This window comes from Bos indicus x Bos taurus, chromosome 4 (assembly GCF_003369695.1).
Source record: "Bos indicus x Bos taurus breed Angus x Brahman F1 hybrid chromosome 4, Bos_hybrid_MaternalHap_v2.0, whole genome shotgun sequence".
NCBI classification, from domain to species: Eukaryota; Metazoa; Chordata; class Mammalia; order Artiodactyla; family Bovidae; genus Bos; species Bos indicus x Bos taurus.
The window spans coordinates 15,325,240-15,342,693 of record NC_040079.1 but is presented as its reverse complement, the minus strand read 5'-3'; the positions used below and the strand labels follow the sequence as shown (position 1 = coordinate 15,342,693).

Sequence of the window (17,454 nt, the reverse complement as noted above, 5' to 3'; positions counted from 1 at the left end):
TTGTGAAGAGCGGACTGAAATCACTTGTAAATATCGCTGCTCTCCCCAGCCCTCACCCCTTCTGCCAGGCCTGGGGATGTGGTCTTGTGGGATGTGGAAACTCCAGCTCTGTCTGCCCTCCTTGAACCCCTGGAACTTTGCTGGTTTGCTTCCCTCCCTTTTCATCAGGGACATGGTTTTGCTTCTAATCTCAAACCTTTCACCCGCTAAACTCCATCTCCGCTCTTACAGCGGCTAAAGAATTCGAGGTTGACAGTGCTGATAAATTGATAATGGCTTTCCTAATTGGTTAAAGGAGAATCTCCCTGTCTCCTCTCCCTTCTAAGGTGTAATTTTAAACCGCCCCCCCTTTTTTTTTCTCTTTTTGGAGGAAATGCCCTTTATGGAAGGGATAAAGTCCAAGATTTAAAGCTTCAACCAGTTTCTTTTCTTTTTTTTTGAAGGTTGGCTTTCAGTTTTTTTCCAGTGTGTTCTTTCTACTTTTGACTTAATCTTTCCATTTATTAGGGCTGAACGATGATTGAGAACCGTCAGCTCGATGGATGAGACGGGTGTCAGAGTGAGAGGCTGAGAGCTCTTGCCGTGGCGGCCTGGGGCCAGGACTGGTCAGCAGGGAAGACCCCAGTGTCCTAGGCGCTCTCGCCATTGGCATCAAGGGAGGAGGAGTGGCAGACAAGACATGGGTGATGTCCCCCCTGCCTGCTCTTCCTCGTCAGTGGATGTAAAGTTCCTCCACATACGAAGCTCTGTGGCTGCAAAATAATCCTTGTTTCTCATAAACCTCCTGCCATGGCATGGAATCATTACAGCTGTGGGTGTCTGAATCCACTGTGCTGACACCTGGACCCTGCCTGTTCTCCTTCTGGCTGGCTGGCTGGCTGGCTGGCTGGAGAGAAGGCCTTCATCTCTCTTAAACTCTCCCTTCCTTCAGTCACGTGAGAATAATACTGAATATGGGCTGAGAACAATCAGAGAGGTAAAATCTGCCTCTCAAGGTTGTTGTGACCATGATGTGGGGGTAAAGTGAGTGTCCAAAGTCCTCACTGTCTGGAAGGCATGGAATAGATTTAGTTTTTTTAAAGAAGGAGCTCTGGGATGAAGGAAGCCTGTGGACTCTCAGCAGTGGTCCAGTAGTCCAGTGGGTGCTAGAATGTCAAGAAGAGCATTCCAGAGTTTCAATTTCAGTTCAGTTCAGTCACTCAGTCATGTCCAACTCTTTGTGACCCCAGGGACTGCAGCACGCCAGGCCTCCCTGTCCATCACAAACTCCCAGAGACTACTCAAACTCATGTCCATTGAGTCAGTGATGCCATCCAACCATCTCATCCTCTGTTGTCCCCTTCTCCTCCTGCCTTCAATCTTTCCCAGCATCAGTATATTTTCCAATGACTCATCTCTTTGCATCAGGTGGCCAAAGTATTGGAGTTTCGGCTTCAGCATCAGTCCTTCCAATGAATTTTCAGGACTGATTTCCTCATAGGATGGACTGATTGGATCTCCTTGCAGTCCAAGGGACTCTCAAGAGTCTTCTCCAACACCACAGTTCAAAAGCTTCAATTCGTTGGTGCTCAGCTTTCTTTATAGTCCAACTCTCACATCCATACATGGCTACTGGAAAAACCATAGCTTTGACTAGATGGACTTTTGTTGGCAAATTGATGTCTCTGCTTTTTAATATGCTAACTAAGTTGGTCATAGATTTTCTTCCAAGGAGCAAGCATCTTTTCATTTCATGGCTGCAGTCACCATCTGCAGTGATTTTGGAGCCCCCCAAAGTAAAGTCTGTCACTGTTTCCATTGTTTCCCTATTTGTCATGAAGTGATGGGACCAGATGCCATGATCTTCGTTTTCTGAATGTTGAGTTTTAAGCCAGTTTTTTCACTCTCCTCTTTCACTTTCATCAATAGTCTCTTTAGTTCTTCTTCCCTTTCTGCGATAAGGGTGGTATCATTTGCATATCTGAGGTTACTGATATTTCTCCTGGGAATCTTGATTCCAGCTTGTGCTTCTTCCAGCCCAGCGTTTCTCATGATGTACTCTGCATAGAAGTTAAAGAAACAGGGTGACAATATACAGCCTTGATGTACTCCTTTCCCGATTTGGAACCAGTCAATTGTTCCATGTTCAGTTCTAACTGTTGCTTCTTGACCTGCATACAGATTTCTTAGGACACAGATCAGGTGGTCTGATATTCCCATCTCTTGAAGAATTTTCCACAGTTTGTTGTGATCCACAGTCAAAGGCTTTGGCATAGTCAATAAAGCAGAAGTAGATGTTTTTCTGGAACTTTCTTGCTTTTTTGATGATCCAGCAGATGTTGGCAATTTGATCTCTGGTTCCTCTGGCTTTGCTAAATCCAGCTTGAACATCTGGAAGTTCACGGTTCACATACTGCTGAAGCCTGGCTTGGAGAATTTTGAGCATTACTTTGCTGGCGTGTGAGATGAGTGCAATTGTGCGGTAGTTTGAACATTCTTTGGCATTGCTTTTCTTTGGGATTGGATTTCTTTGGGATTGGGAGTCAGAGTTTGGGTCCCCCTAAAGCAGAGCTTGAGTCAGGGACTTTAGGGGGAGTTCCCAGGAAGGGAGGAAGGAGGGGGAGCCAATGGAGGGCGCAGCACTGAACTGGTTCCTGCTGTGAGTCTCAGTGTGGATCCCGGGGCCTCCCTCAGGGTAACTGTGCCAAGGGCACCTCGTGGTCATCCTCCAGGGGGCTGGGCGCTTGCTCTCTGGCTCTAACATCCTTGGTTGAGGGTCTCTCATGAGTATTGACTCCCCTGCACCCTGTGGGCTGCGCAGGAGGGCTGAGCGGACCGTGAGCTGTGAGGAGGCGGAAAGCTGGCTGCAGACTTGGTGTGGGTGCTGTTGGTGTGCCTGGGAGTCTGAGTGGGCTGAGAACAATGAATCTAGTCCTGTCCACAGAGACCCCAGACCAACTTCAGGGCCTCATGCACACACCTGAGCGGGCATTCGCCCCTGATGCTGCTTTGCTGGTGGCTCCCAGGTGTGCCTACAGGGAGGAGGCCAGCATGAACTTGAAGCCAACTACTTACTTCATCATGTAGACCATTCGATCAAAGAACAGACCCTGGTGTCTATTCCTCATTTATCCATAGATGTAGTGAGGGCTTTGTGTCAACCCTTGCCTGGCCCTGGGGGTAGAAATGCAAACAAAAGACCTGCGTTCTGATTCTGAGGAGTTCAACAGTTGAGTGGTAGAAACTGCTCTTTGAGTAAAAAAAGGATTTGGGGGTCAAAGGAGTCTGGGGAAGCCTGCATGCCACACCTGTCCCTTCTCAGGAATCACGGTTTAAGTGAAAAACTCAGAAGTCCCACAGAAGTAAACCTTTTATAGATTGTTAATCCCAAGTTTTCCTAAACATCAGTGCATTTGACCATCTCACGCCCAGCCTGCATCACTCCACTTTTAAAGTGGGGACTGGAGAGGGGGTTCCCATGCTCTGGTTCTTTCTCAGGCCCACCCTGGTCAGCGCCAGATATGGTTGTGAAGTTGTGGGTTTCCCTTCACAGCACATCCCCCCGCCCCCATGAGCTGGGATCCTGTGCCTTTCTCAGCCTCTCTTCTCTAGGGGTGCCCTGCTGCTGAGGGTCCCTCTCGTCTAGTGAAAGTTGCCTAGTCGTGTCCGACTCTTTGTGACCCCATGGACTATACAGTCCATGGAATTCTCCAGGCTGGAATACTGAAATGTGGTAGTCTTTCCCGTTCTCCAGGGGATCTTCCCAACCCAGGGATTGAACCCAGGTCACCCATATTGCAGGTGGATTCTTTACCAGCTGAGCCACAATTGAAGCCCAGGAACACTGGAGTGGGTAGCCTATCCCTTCTCCAGTGGATCTTCCCAACCCAGGAATCAAACCGGGGTCGCCTGCTTTGCAGGTGGATTCTTTTCCAGTAGAGCTATGAGGGAAGCTCTCTAGTTTAAAGGAAAGGGATTTCAGGATCTCATCCATACCTAGGCGCAGGTGACTAGGGATGATCCCATTTGGACTGAGTTAGAAAGTGAAAGAAAGTGAAGTGGCTCAGTCGTGTCTGACTCTGTATTGTGTCTGACCCATAGACTGTAGTCTACCAGGGTTCTCCGTCCATGGAATTTTCCAGGCAAGAGTACTGGAGTGGGTTGCCATTTCCTTCTCCAGGGGATCTTCCTGACCCAGAAATTGAACTCTGGTCTCCTGCATTGTACGCAGATGCTTTACCCTCTGAGCCACCAGGGAAGCAGAGTTTTAAAAATAGGGGCCTACGAAAATAGTGTCTGACCCAAAGGAATGACTCTCTAATGCATGAATATAAGTTCTGTGGCACCTGTTTATGGGAGGTGATTCTAGATGGCATGGGGCTGAGTCCTAGCCCTGCCTCTAGAGTTTCCCTGCCTTAGAAGGTTTCTACTTACCATGCATAACTCTGGAGAAGTAGACTCCCGGAAACAACACCTTGCTGATTGTAGACGCATGTGAAAGGAACCTCGCCTGTGGTTTCCTTGTAGGGTGGGATCAGAATCCGGAGTTCATCATGTGGGCCATCTCTTCCGCTCCCCTCCAGTCTGTTTCCTCATATGCCCAGCACATGTCAGGGTTCTGAGCTACAAGTCTCCTAGGGTTACGGCACATGAAATGTCTCTCTCTTCCTCTCCCCACCCCCATGCCCCACCCCCTGCCTCTGTGTGTATGTAATGTGATGCAAACATTGCTGATATTATTTCTGATTTCCTGTGGTCTTTCCCCCTTAGAGTAAGTAGTATTAAGCAGTGATTCATCATGACTGTGAGATTGGCCAGAGAGTTTGGGTTTTTCCATAAAATGTTAAGAAAAAGCCCCAGTGAACTTCTTAGCCAACCCAGTCGTATTTATTGAGCACTTGCAGTGTGCAGGGACCACATCAGGACTTGACGTGAATTACCAGACTCATGCCTTGGGTCTTAAAGCATTTGAAATGGAGAGAAGAGATGAGAACTGTGTCCCCCTGTTCCTTGTTCCCGGGTCTCCCTTTGCCACCGAGGACTCAGAGAGGTGGAAGGGAAGCTGGAGTGATGATGTAGAAGGGGAGAGGGCTGGATGCTTGCATTTGTCTTGAGTCCAGTTGAGTCCAGTTCCGTCTTTACCTGCTCGGAGCCTGGCCTGCCCTTTGACTTCTAGGTGGGTTCAGTTCTGGGGAGACTTAGCAGGAGGTCTGGGTGGGAGGAGTGAGAGATTGGGCATTTATATCCTGCCCCTCACACAGGTGGGCTGTACCCTCTCCTGGAGCCTGCATCACCTTCCTCCCAGGGCCCTCTTCTCCAGATTCCCATGATGGTCCCTGCTCTGCCTTGCCCAGCCTTGGGGTTGCCCCACATCCTTGTGTTGCCAGCCCCAGGGCCCTGCCCCACCGTTGGCTGGTCCCTTTACACCCTATGCTCAGCTTTGTAAACTGACCGCTTTGGAAACCCTCCTCAGTTACCTGTTTGGGTATCCTGTCTCCCTGGGACTCTGATGGTGGCTCAGATGGTAAAGAGTCTGCCTGCAATGCAGGAGACCCTGATTCAATCCCTGGGTCAGGAAGATCTTCCTGGAGAAGGGAATGGCCACCCACTCCAGTATTCTTGCCTAGAGAATTCCATGGATGGAGGAACCTGGTGGGCTACATGGGGTTGCAAAGAGTCAAACATGACTGAGCAACTAACACTTTGGGACTTTGACACGCAGATCGGAGGGTCCTCAGCTCAGAAGGCAGGGCATGGCTGAAGGTATCAAGTCCCAAGGTGCCCACAGGAGGCACCCCCCAACCCCGATGCCTCACGGACGAGTTTTTTGGCCCCTCAGCTGAGGCTGCAGGAGGGGGAAGCTCCCCTCTCTGGGCTAGAAGGCAGGAGTTGGGGAAGGTCACAGGCTTCTCTGTTACCTTCCACCGTCCTTCGCAGGAAAACCTGTTTGTGTTGGGAAGCCCACATTCTGGGCACACGTATTTGGTGCCCAGATGGCGCCTGTATTGACAAAAGCCCAGCACACTGACAGGACCTGCAGACACATGGGTAAATATTTTGCTTTTCTTCTTAGGCAATATTTGAGTCTTTCAAATTTAATTGCTGTCAAAGGCAGGATGCTTGCATCCCTGAGGCAAAGCAGATAGTGAGGGCCTCCAGCGGGGCTGTTGGGAAGTTCTCCAGCCAGGCTTCCTGGCCGGCTGCCCACCGCGCCTGTCTGTCAGCGTCTTTCTCTTGTTGAGTGTCAGGTGGGCAGGCTGGGGCCGAGGGAGGAAGCCTGGAACCTGTGGCCACTTGTTGCGTACATTTTGAGGCTGAGAGAACCTGGTCCTAGCCAGGAAATCAGGTGCTTCTCTCAGATGCGAGTGACAGGCACTCATCCAGCTGTTACCAGCAGGATTCCATCTTGTGTCTTCCAAGCTGGGCCCACGGAGTATTTTGTTTGATCTCGAAATTATGGAGTGTAGGGTGGCTCCTAGTTTTCATGCCATCTTTGTGCAAATTAGGTGAAGGCAGCCTCTCTGACTGAGACATCCCCTGCATACCCCACCGTGGTGCAGGTCTTCGCAAGCAGAGCAGCGGCTGTACTTCAGCGCGCAGGTACCCCTGAGAGGCATCCTTGTGCAGTGCGCAACCTGCTCAACTGTGTATGCCCCACGTGGTTGCTCATGATATTCCTGTAAAATGAATATTTTCCCTTTCTCCCTTATATCTCCCTCGCTTTCTTTTCTCTGTCTTTTTCTACCCTGAAACCATTGACCTAGTTGTCCATTGGGTTACATTTACGAAGTGTGGTAAGAGGCTATTCTGTGTTCATTTGTGATTGACAAGCCTCTCCTTACCTGGTCCAGACGGGAAAGAGGTATTTGCCAGAGGCTCCCAGAGTTCTGCAACAGTCACCTCCGTTTATTCATGACATTCTAATTTGCCTCCATTATTTTAATCCCTTGCATACAATAGAAGCAGTTGGATTCCTTACCCACTGAGATCTTATAAAGGATGCCTTGTATTATTCATGGCTTTCTTCAAAGCATAGGTTCTTGGTGCTCTTGTGCTGGGGGCCAGGGAGATAAAGATGAATGAATGAGACAAGTCCCTGCCCTCCAGAAACTAGTAATCCAGTGGAGGAGTGAGGCATGTAAATAGATAAATCACAGCCCATTGGTGTGCTGGCTGCAGCAGGCAACCCCATTAGGGAGGGGGAGAGGAGTGGGGCCATTGGATGCCTGCTGCTGGGTGCTGTCCTAGATGTGAGCAGGGCTTCCCTGAGGAGCTGGAGGCCTGTACCTGGTGAAAGAAAGGTGGGGAGGAGAGGAGGGACAGAGTTGTGAGCGGATCCACCCTCCATGCGGCAGGGTGGGGAGGGCACCTGACTGGAGCCTAGGGTGTGTCCTGGTTGGGGCTAAGTGGGGGCTGGGACTTTCTGCCAGGAGTGTGGGGTTTATCCCCTGCGTGATAGACTGCATTTTCTTTCTATGGTACAGTCTGAGCGGCAGTATGGAGGGTGGCCTGACAGGAGAGATACTCCAATAAGGCGATCCTGGGTTCTGATCCTGGCCCTGCTCCTACCTTGGGCAAGTCACTTAATCTTCTTGAGCCTCCATTTTCTTATTTGTAAAATAGGGGTGAGGCGTATAATAGCACCTACTTAATTGGGTTATAGAAGGATTAGTAAGGCATTGTTCATAATAGAGTGTGCCACCAGTGGGACACACACATATGTAAGTGTAAGTAAGTGTTAATTGCTCAGTCGTGTCTGACTCTTGGCGACCCCATGGACTGTAGCCCACCAGACTCCTCTTTCCATGGGATTCTCCAGGCAAGAATACTGGAGTGGATATCCACTTCCTTCTGCAGGGGATCTTCCTGACCAGGGATGATGACACATATAGAAACCACAAATGGGTTATGGGGATGTGGCTACTTCGGCCCTTGGGAAGGCTGGACAGGGCCCAGCAGCCCACCCGGTGCCTTGCACACGTCTTTTCTATGTGCTCCAGGACATAGTTGGAAACCACTGGTCTACTAGGCACTTGGCAGGTCTCTCCTATCTCGTAAGTCCTCAGTCGGTGTGGCTGTTTGTTGAGATCGGTCATTGTGTTCTCGCAGCTCTGATGGAGGGAGTGGGGACAGAGGGCAGGCAGGCTGGATTCCAGGGACATTTCTGACATAAAACTTTCGGAATTCGGTGACCAGTTGGATGCTAGGGAGGAGGGGCACCACTAGAGCCCCAGAAAGCCTTGGGGATGGCCGTGGGCTTTGTGATATAGACTGGATGGGAACTGATGCTGTCAATGGAAATTGTTATATGAGATGTGAATGTGGGTTCTGGAAGTGGAGACTGTCAGGAAGACTGTTTTTTCTAGAAGTGTAGCAGGTGAGGGAAGAAGGAAGACAGAGGTGGGGGGATATTGTGGGAGGGATGGTGGGCCCATGAGAGACTTCAGGATGTTTGTGGGCTAAGAGGACAGAAGCAGAGGAGCTGAGAAATTAAAAAAAAGAGTACCTAACGCTTTCCTCAAAACTTTGCCTCTGGACAGCGTCTGTCCCATTGCAGGGGTGTCTCAGTGACTAGTAGTGGGCGGTCATCCAGACGTGATTTACAATAAGGCACTGTCTAAATTACTGCACTCCACCTATTGCCAGGTTCCCTGCTGACAGTGAGCCAGGGGTCAGACAATTCAATCAGGTGCCACTACTTATAAATTGAAAATCAGTGGGGTGCAAAATGGATTACCATCAAAATCCATTCAGGTGCAAAACCAAAATTTAAAACCCCTAACCTTTAAAAATCACTCCTTTCCTGATTCTTCATGATGCCCTGACACTTGAGTTTTAATATCCTCCGGATAAGGAAGTGCCAATAGAAGAGCCTGCAGGAGACCAAGATCTCCTAATCTTGCTTGCCTTTTGAATTTGGCCAACCTGGTGGATTTATAAACTCACTCATTGGCAATTCTATTAGATTCTTGAAGGCGGCAGTTTTCAAACTCAAGTGTGCAACAGAATTACCTGGAGGGCCTAGTAAAATTCATATTGCAGGCTCTAGCTCGGGGGTTTTGATTCAGCAGGTGTGGGGTTAGGCCTGGGAAATGGCATTTCTAGCAGGTTCCCAGGGAATGCTGATGCTGTGGTCCTAGGGCTACCATTTGAGAACCTCTGGCTCTGAGATATAGAACTATTTTCATAATCTGACTAGCAAAGCTTGCACTGATTGATAACAGCGTCTCAGAAAAGGTCCTAATTGGACCAGGCAATTGAGTGTGTCACGGGGCTTCGATTTTGTCCGAGAAATCTGAGAGGAGACTGGTTCAGGGAGGTGCAGATGGAACGGAGTGCTTTGTGTTTAGAGGTGAGGCTGGTGGGGGCCATGGGACAGAGAAGAGGGAAGAGGCCCCTCTAGCTCACCTTTCCAAAGACAGCACGTGCCACGTGATTAAGGCCGAAGCCTGCTTGCTGCTGGCCCATGGGTGCAGACTGTAAATGTTTTTTAGATACCAAACATCCTCCCTTGACGTATAAGTTGATTTTTCTTAAGGTTAAACACATGGGTACTACTTTCTTAACAAGCTGCCATCAGCCTCAACTTGGACTCTTCCTGTCTCTGAATGATGCCGGAGATATATGTGTGTGTGCCCAGTTGTGTCTGGTTATTTGTGACCCCATGAACTGTAGCCCACCAGACTTCTCCATCCATAGGATTTCCCAGGCGATAATACTGGAGTGGGTTGCCGTTTCCTTCTCCAGGGCATCTTCCCAACCCAGGGATCAAACCCCAGTCTCTTTCAAACCCTGCACTGGCAGGTAGGTTCTTTACCACTGGCACCATCTAAATTGATGGTGTTTGATTTTGTTCTTTTGGAGCTGAGGTTACTACCTTGTATTTACAAAATGTTGGTGTCACCAGGCCCAATATGAAACAAGTCTCTCTCCCCAGGATAGAAGAGCAGATCCTGGAAACTGCCCCAGACATGGTTGCTGCCTCATTAACCTTTGGCCTCCTGTCTCTTCTCCAGGAGAAATTGAGCGGTGCACGTACATCAAATACCACTACTCCTCAGCCACCATCCCCAGGAACCTCACCTTCAACATCACGAAGACCATCCGCCAGGATGAGTGGCACGCTCTGCGTAAGTACACCTGAGTCTCTTTCCTTGGCTGTGACCTTTGGAGGGCATGGACGTTGGATGCCCACCAGCAGTTTGGACAGATGGACCTCTATCAGAGACCTGTGGACAGTCTCAGAACATGGTGGTAATCCTTAAAGTCTGAATATCTGTGGGTCTGAAGTGCCCCAGTTGGTTTTGATTGTATTGCAGTTTTGAGGAGTTTGCTTCTACAATTGACACAAAAAGCGATTAGCAGCTAGACAATGATCCGTGGTCTTGCTTTGCTACCCTGGTAGGCATTTCAGATTTCACCTACCTGACTGAACCAACTCCTGGGATTCAAGTCCAGCTTGTCTCCAAGTTGCTCGGGGCATTATTGTGGCAACCTGCTAATCCCTCGTGTCATCCTCTGTGTGGGTTAAGACCTGCTGGTGGTTGCAGGCAGTATCGCACTGGAAATTTGCAGTTGGTGGGGGGGGGGGCCCTGAGTGGGAGGCCCTGGTCCTCCATTGACAAATTTATCTCCCGGAGAAAGAAAGGCTTTGGGACCTGGGTTCTCCTGTGATGGCTCAGCGAAGATCAGAATATGTGCCTTCATTGGTTAGGGAAGATTTTGGTCAGGGATTCTCAGAGACTTAAATTATTAATATGATAAGACGATGACTTAATGAGCAAACAGAGTTGGTTGACTATTTTTACCTTTCTGCTCCACGGGGATCCACCTGCTTGTCTGTGTAAGGATAACTCTGCTTTGTCGCAGGCACGGTTCATGCGAACACATTCTTCCTGCTAGTAAGCTCCACGCCACCTCTGGTGCGCTTGTCATTTCTTCCCGATTCCAGCTTTTTCACGTAATGTCACAAGGTTGAGTTTCAGTTTTCATGTGTACATGAAGGAGGCTCTTTATTGAAAACAAGGATCCTGTCGTGAGTAAGCTTTGATGAAGGCCAAAACCATCTTTCTTCTCTTTATTGTTGCCTAGTTATCTTTGGCATGCATGGAGCCCACTGGGTCTGTTCCACTTTTGGGGTTGGTTTTAATCAAATCACCATATGTTGATGGGCGGGGTGAGAAACAAGTAAAATTAAACAGAGCAATGATCCATTGGTTTCAGGAAAAATATTGTGACTAGGTGTCTGGATGAGTATTACCTACAGCCACTGGCCCCAAATGGTGTAGGGGCAGGTGTGAGCAGATGGGAAGGCATTAACCAAATGGTTCCTCCTACAAGCTTTATCACTGGTGGAGACACAAACCACACCCTGAGGACAGAGAGCGAATGTCCAACGGGCACCCTCGTGTACTAGATGTTGAGCTAAGCTTCCCACATACTTAACTTTAATGTGAGATTTGCCCTAGAGACACTAGTAAGGGTTATTAATTTCCTTTTTGGAGGTAGACATACCAGAAGCCAAGTATATAAATCCTTGACCGTGACTGCTTATTTGTCACATTGCATTGGTCTAGGATAGTCACTTAATAGACACTTACAATGCATGTTCAAGATACGTGACAAGCTTGGTTGAATAACCACTTAAATATAACTGGAGGGGGAGTCGTCATTGAATTGAAGAAGTTGTTGGTATTGCAGCGTCCATTCAATTCCACTCAATTCAGTCCCAGTTACCAAGTTTTTCTGTGTACTAGGGCACATGGTGGACACCCGGGCCACAGAGAACTCTTTCAAAGAGCTCGCGTCTGGAGGTGGAGGAGGGCGGGGAGGAGTGGAGAGAGACATTCTCAAAGCAAATAATTATAAGGCAATGCGCTAATTACAATATAGTGTAATTGCTTCAAGCAATTAAGATAGCTTGTGAAAGTTTTTCAGCAAGAAGGAGAGTTATTCTAGTGTAAATGGCACAGATGCACTTCATGGGAGTGGTAGAGCTTTTTTGGCTGTGCACACAGCAGAGAATCTGGAATTCAGATGGACGACCCATGGCGACATCACTGAAAGTATGTTACATGGTGTTAGCAAAGATAGAGAAGAGGCTGATGCTCAGCTTTATGGACCTTCTCTGAGCCCTGTGTCTTCGGGGTTCTTGTTCTAAAACTGTAGCGCCCTTAGCTTCTACAGAATCCAGCGTGAGCCTCTGCTGTGGTGAATGGGGGTGCGAACAGATCTATTTTTAACTGATAAAAGCCGTCTCAGCGACTGATGCATGCGGAATTTTGGGCACCCCATGTTGGGTGGAGTCGAGGCTCCCCTTTGGTGTGGGATTCTTCTGCCTGTTTCACAAAGCAGCCTGATGGGCTGTGAAGCCAGCAGAGAGCGTCTGCTGTTCTCGACATCCACGGCAGCTATTTTTATCAGAGGGCAGGTGAGCATCGGTCGTATCTGAAGCTGCTGCTAAGTGTAATTGGCAATGTTGATACAATGGGGAACCATAGACAGAAAGAAAAAAGAAAGAGCGCGTTGTGCTCAGTCGTGTCTGACTCTGCAACCCCATGCACTGTAGCCAGTGAGGCTCCTCTATCTATGGAGTTTTCAGGAGTGGGTTACCATTTGCTTCTCCAGAGGATCTTCGTAACCCAGGGATCAAACCCAGGTTTCCTGTATTGCAGGCAGGCTCCTGCATGGCGGGCAGGTTCTTTACCAACTGAGCCACCAGGGAAGCCCATGGGGAAGCATAGTAAATGTCAATTTTAGTTTTCAAAGGTCAGATATTGATGACATTAGATAGGAAGTGGGCGTATAAGCCCCCTTTGAAATAGAGTAGAAATGGTCAAAGATTAGCAAACACCTATGATGGAGCTTTAGAAATTAAAAAAAGAAAATCAGACTCTGATTTCTTTACTTATTTGAGAATCCTGTATTCTTTAAGATTGTTAGTGGGATCAAATAAATTCATTTAATGCTAGGTTGGTTATTGTTTTATAATTTCACCATAATATCTTATATTCAATAATTTTTCTCAGTAAATGATTTTCTGTTAAAGCAAAAAATTTGATTTTTTTTTCTGCTGAAATAATTCTGGGAAAGTATTTCAGACTTTGATGAAGCTCAGGTTATATTGATTACATACATTTTCATCAAGAATTTGCATGTAAGCCTGGATGGGAGGGGAGCTTGGAGGAGGATGGATGCATGTATATGAATGGCTGAGTCCCTTCACGGTTCATCTGAAACTATCACAGTATTGTTAATCAGCTGTACCCCAATAGTGAATAAAAAGTTTAAATTTAAACAAAAGAATTTGCATGGGATCATCAAACACTCTTATGAAAAAAATTTTTCTTCAAGTAAAAAAAGCACCATTTGGTTTAAAACTATGCTGTGATTTTTGAATAGTTAATTCTACCAATGAGAGGCTTAACTGTTTGGCTGAGAGCTCATTCACGTTATGGTCCCTTGACTAGCAGGTGAAAGAATAAAATTAATCTGTAGGTTGCTAGGTTTACAAATCCAAGTGTAAGGAGATAATAACCATCACTCTGGGGAGTAAAGGTCAGAGTCGGACCTGTGTGTGTGTGTGTGTGTGTGTGTGCGTGCGCGCGAGCGCGTAGGGTGGTCTCTGCAATGGAGGTTTGAATGCTGAGTTTTCCGAGTGATTTGGTGACAAGGTTCTGAATCTGTCTTAGATGGTAATTGCTGACGAAGAGTTGGATGTGCCCGTTTCTCCTTCCTACCTCGGCAAGAGCTCCCCCAGAGAAGGTAGAACTCTGTCAATAGTAGGGACTGTGCCCTCAACCCGCCCAGACCGGACTGTCTGCTGGGAGCAGTCCACCTTATCTTCCTGCCTGCCTGCCACCCCGAGTGGCGTTGGTCCAGCCTCTGTGGGCTCCGAGGGGGCACTGTACTCCTGCCGGATCTTCCTGCCACCTCCAGGGCTGGAGCAGGATGGGCGCGTGTGGCCAGGCCGGCCAGGAAGGGGGGCCGGTGGCTGCAGGAGATGAGTGGCAGGGCAAGATTGGCAGTGGTCAGGGGACGCAGGCTGGCAGTAGAGTGGCATCTTAAACGGCGACGCTTCCTCCTCTTGCCAGAATGCATCCCTACGGGCTTCTCATGCTCTGAAGCTCAGGCTCGGGTTGTGTGCTGGTTTAGAGGATTCTGTGTCTCCGTGCCACCTCCAGGAGCCCCTGAGGCCATCCCCAGTGGCTATGCCTTTGCTTTCTCTGTCACTGGTGTCCCTTTGGAATGCCTCCCACGGAGGTGGGGGCCTGGACGTAGCCAGTAGCAGGGCAAGGATGGGTGGGTGGTAAGGGGAGGTCTGGGGGGGCCTCTGATAGGACCTGGGGAAGCCAAGGGGGCGCTGAGAAAGCTGGGTCTGGGGAGGGGGTGGTGCTGAGATGTGGGTACTTCTGCAAGGAGAAGCTGCCGTGGAGTGGAGCTGTGCTTGGGGCAATGCCAGTGACCCCAGGGTCAGGGGCGGTGGCAAGGGGCCCTGTGGGGGGCCTGCCTGAGGGCTGCAGAGCAGGTACCGCTGGAGGGTGTGGGGAGGACAGTCCTTTATCCCCTTGGTCTCCCACTCTGCTCATCAGGGTCTCCCCCTGGGGTTCGAGCTCCGAGACTCTGGAGCTCTGTGCCTGTGAGCTCAGATCCTCTCACTTGGCTTGGCGTTTTTAAGATGGAGGTTTCAGCTCACAGTTGATTGCCCCTAGCAGTGGGAAATCAGGGAGCTGGGGCTCCATGTTCCTGCAATCAGATCCTCTCCATTATCTTTCAAGAGGCTGAGAGCCGAAAAAGCGTGAATTCTTTTTTTTTTTTTTTTTTTTTAAGCTTCCTTCTATCAAGACTATCAAGGAAGTTCAGCTAATTAAATTGGATGGTCACACAGCACATTTCCAGCTGGCCAGGGAGGGAGGGAAGGAGAGAGGATCTCTGCCCCCGACATTCCCCCCACCCCCTGCTGTCCTCCTGAGGGCTCACCCGGCCCTCCCATCCCCCAGGGACACAAACACACACTCACATGGTAGCCTTGCAAAGTTGAATCAGAAGCAATATGTATGTAGTTCAAGAGGGATGGGAAGAGGAGGGGAAAGGTATTGGGGGAGGGATGACAGAGATGAAGGCTTTGCGGGGGAGCAAAGACATTTCAGCGAACATGATGCAAAGAAGGAGGAGAAATGAAATTCAAAAGTGTCTTGTCTCATGCATGCTCCTTGGATGATACACTTAGATCCCTGACCCCGAGGCCCCTGGCTGTTTACGCTGGGGGCCTGTAGTTTTTCGTTTACTCTGGTGGGGGACCAGCCTCTTCCAGGCTGTGTACCGTGGGAAGCTCAGGATATCTGCTGCTCTGCTGTGGATCTCCGTGCCTCACTCTCCTCTTACTCTGCTTCGTCAAGCCCTACCTGGTTCCTCCTCCAGCCTCTTCCACAGTCTCTTACACACCCTCTCCTCTTTTCAGAATTAAACCCTTCAGCCCCTGAACCCTCTCTGGTGCTAAGACTCCCTCCAGCCACCCCCAGGTACCGCCCACCTGTTGGATCCCAAGCTGCTCCTTGCCCCTCCCTGTTGCCGTTGGCCTTCTGGCCTTGGACTTGTGTTGACTCCTTGCCTGATGGTGCTTGCTTTTTCCTTTCCCAGTGGACTGGCCTGGTCATTCCAGACCGGCCTGCTCATCTGCCCTCTGAAAGTGAAAGTGAAAGTCGCTCAGGGGTGTCTGACTCTTTGCTACGCCATGGACTATACAGTCCATGGAATTCTCCAGGCCAGAATACTGGAGTGGGTATCTTTTCCCATCTTTTCCCTTCTCCAGGGGATCTTCCCAACCCAGGGATCGAACCCAGGTCTCCCACGTTGCAAGCCGTCTGAACTTTACTCCTATTCAGACCTCTGGACAGCCCAGGAGTTGCCGAGGTTTCTGGTTCATCATTCCCCAGACATCTCTGGTCACAACAAGATGAATGTGTAGACACAAGAGCTTGGGATGATGATAACAGTAATTATAACAATAATAACTGCCTTTGTTCATACCAGCTGCAATGCTCCTTGGAGGGTGGCTCAAGAGTTTCCTCCTAGGAACCCAGTCCACGTTGTGCTGACTGCTTTGTTGACAGACTAACCAAGCCAGGGAGGAAGGGGCTGTGTAGAGGTTCCCTCTTGGCCTTGGAAGAATCTGAGACTGAGAATCCAGGTCCAAGCTCCAGCAGACTCCCTCCAGCTGTTTTCCCTTTCTGTTTTTGGCTGATGTTACGTAAAACGTCCTAATGAGGTAAACATTCCAGACTTGGGAAGCTTACATCTCCTGCAGTGTCAGCCATTTCCCTTCTCCTGCATCTGTGCCCAGCCAGTGTGAGTTCTCAGCGTGGGCAATCTGTTGTGAGCTGCCTCCTGCTTGCATGCCTGGCATCCACGGAGGTCATCTCTGGCCAGATGCCCTCCCTGGAATTCTGGAAGCTTGGTAGCAGAGGAACCCAGCCAACAGAGCATCCCCATAGGTTGCTTGGTGTTCTGAAATCTTGGCCTTTTGTAATCCATCACACATTTCTCTGTCCCCCATCCCCCCAACCTTGCAGGGAACATTGTCAACCTTTCAGGATACCCACAGCCTGCAGCCCAGAGGCTGCCCTATGCTTGTCCTCCCAGAGCTCCCGTGGCGTTTTTGCAACAGGCTAGGCAGAGAAACGTGCAGTCCTTCATGTGATACCACACCTACATCTGCTCTGGCAGCTGTAACTCCAGGCCAGGACTCCTTTCCTTCACAGCTTTTCCTGCCTGTCAAAACCTCCCCTTCCTCTGTCCCACTCCCTCAGGCTTCTGCTAGACAGCGGGTTTACTAACTGGGTGAACCTGTTTGAGTTAAGGTGTTAATGCCTTCTTGGGTTACCTGTCCTGATGGTGTTGTTTTCAGAAGACCTCACTCAAATGACTATGAAGTGTTAAAGGTCGTGTGGAGACACTCTAAAATCATGACACAAGTGTAGCTGTTGATCCCACCTACTTAGATGGTGGCCTGACTAGGGGCCAGTGGTGGAAACGGAGTGGACAGGAGGGAAAGTTTATCTCTGAGGTGGCCTTAGGAGTAAGATTTCCCTGGTGGCTCAGTGGTAAAGAATCCACCTGTCAATACAAGAGACACTGATTCAATCTGTGGGGTTGGGAAGATCCCTTGGAGAAGGGAATGGCAACCCACTCCAGTGTTCTTGCCTGGAGAACTCCATGGACAGAGGAGCCTGAAGGAGTTGCAAAAGAGTCAGACATGGCTGAGCGACTGGCACTTTAACTTTCGCTTTACAAGTAAGGCTTCCCTGGTGGCTCAGTGGTAAAGAATCCGCCTGCCAATGCAAGGGACGAGGGTTTGATCCCTGGGTTATGAGATCCCCTGGAGAAGGAAATGGTAATCCTCTCCAGTATTCTTGCCTGGGAAATCACATAGACAGAGGATTCTTGGGGGCTACAGTCCACGGGGTCGCAAAGAGT

The 17,454-nt window shown here is 49.3% G+C and overlaps 1 protein-coding gene across 2 annotated transcripts in view; it reads left to right on the top strand.

Moving 5' to 3' along the window:
- The window catches only part of TMEM178B (transmembrane protein 178B), a 412,460-nt gene that overhangs the window by 126,234 nt on the left and 268,772 nt on the right, over nucleotides 1-17,454 (top strand). For both annotated transcript variants that reach the window (XR_003510669.1, XM_027538815.1), the window contains exon 2: nucleotides 9,996-10,109. Coding sequence is in view for 1 of the 2 variants with exons in the window: in XM_027538815.1 (XP_027394616.1) it covers nucleotides 9,996-10,109 (114 nt within the window). In the remaining variant the exon portion in view is untranslated. The remainder of the gene's footprint in view (nucleotides 1-9,995; nucleotides 10,110-17,454) is intronic.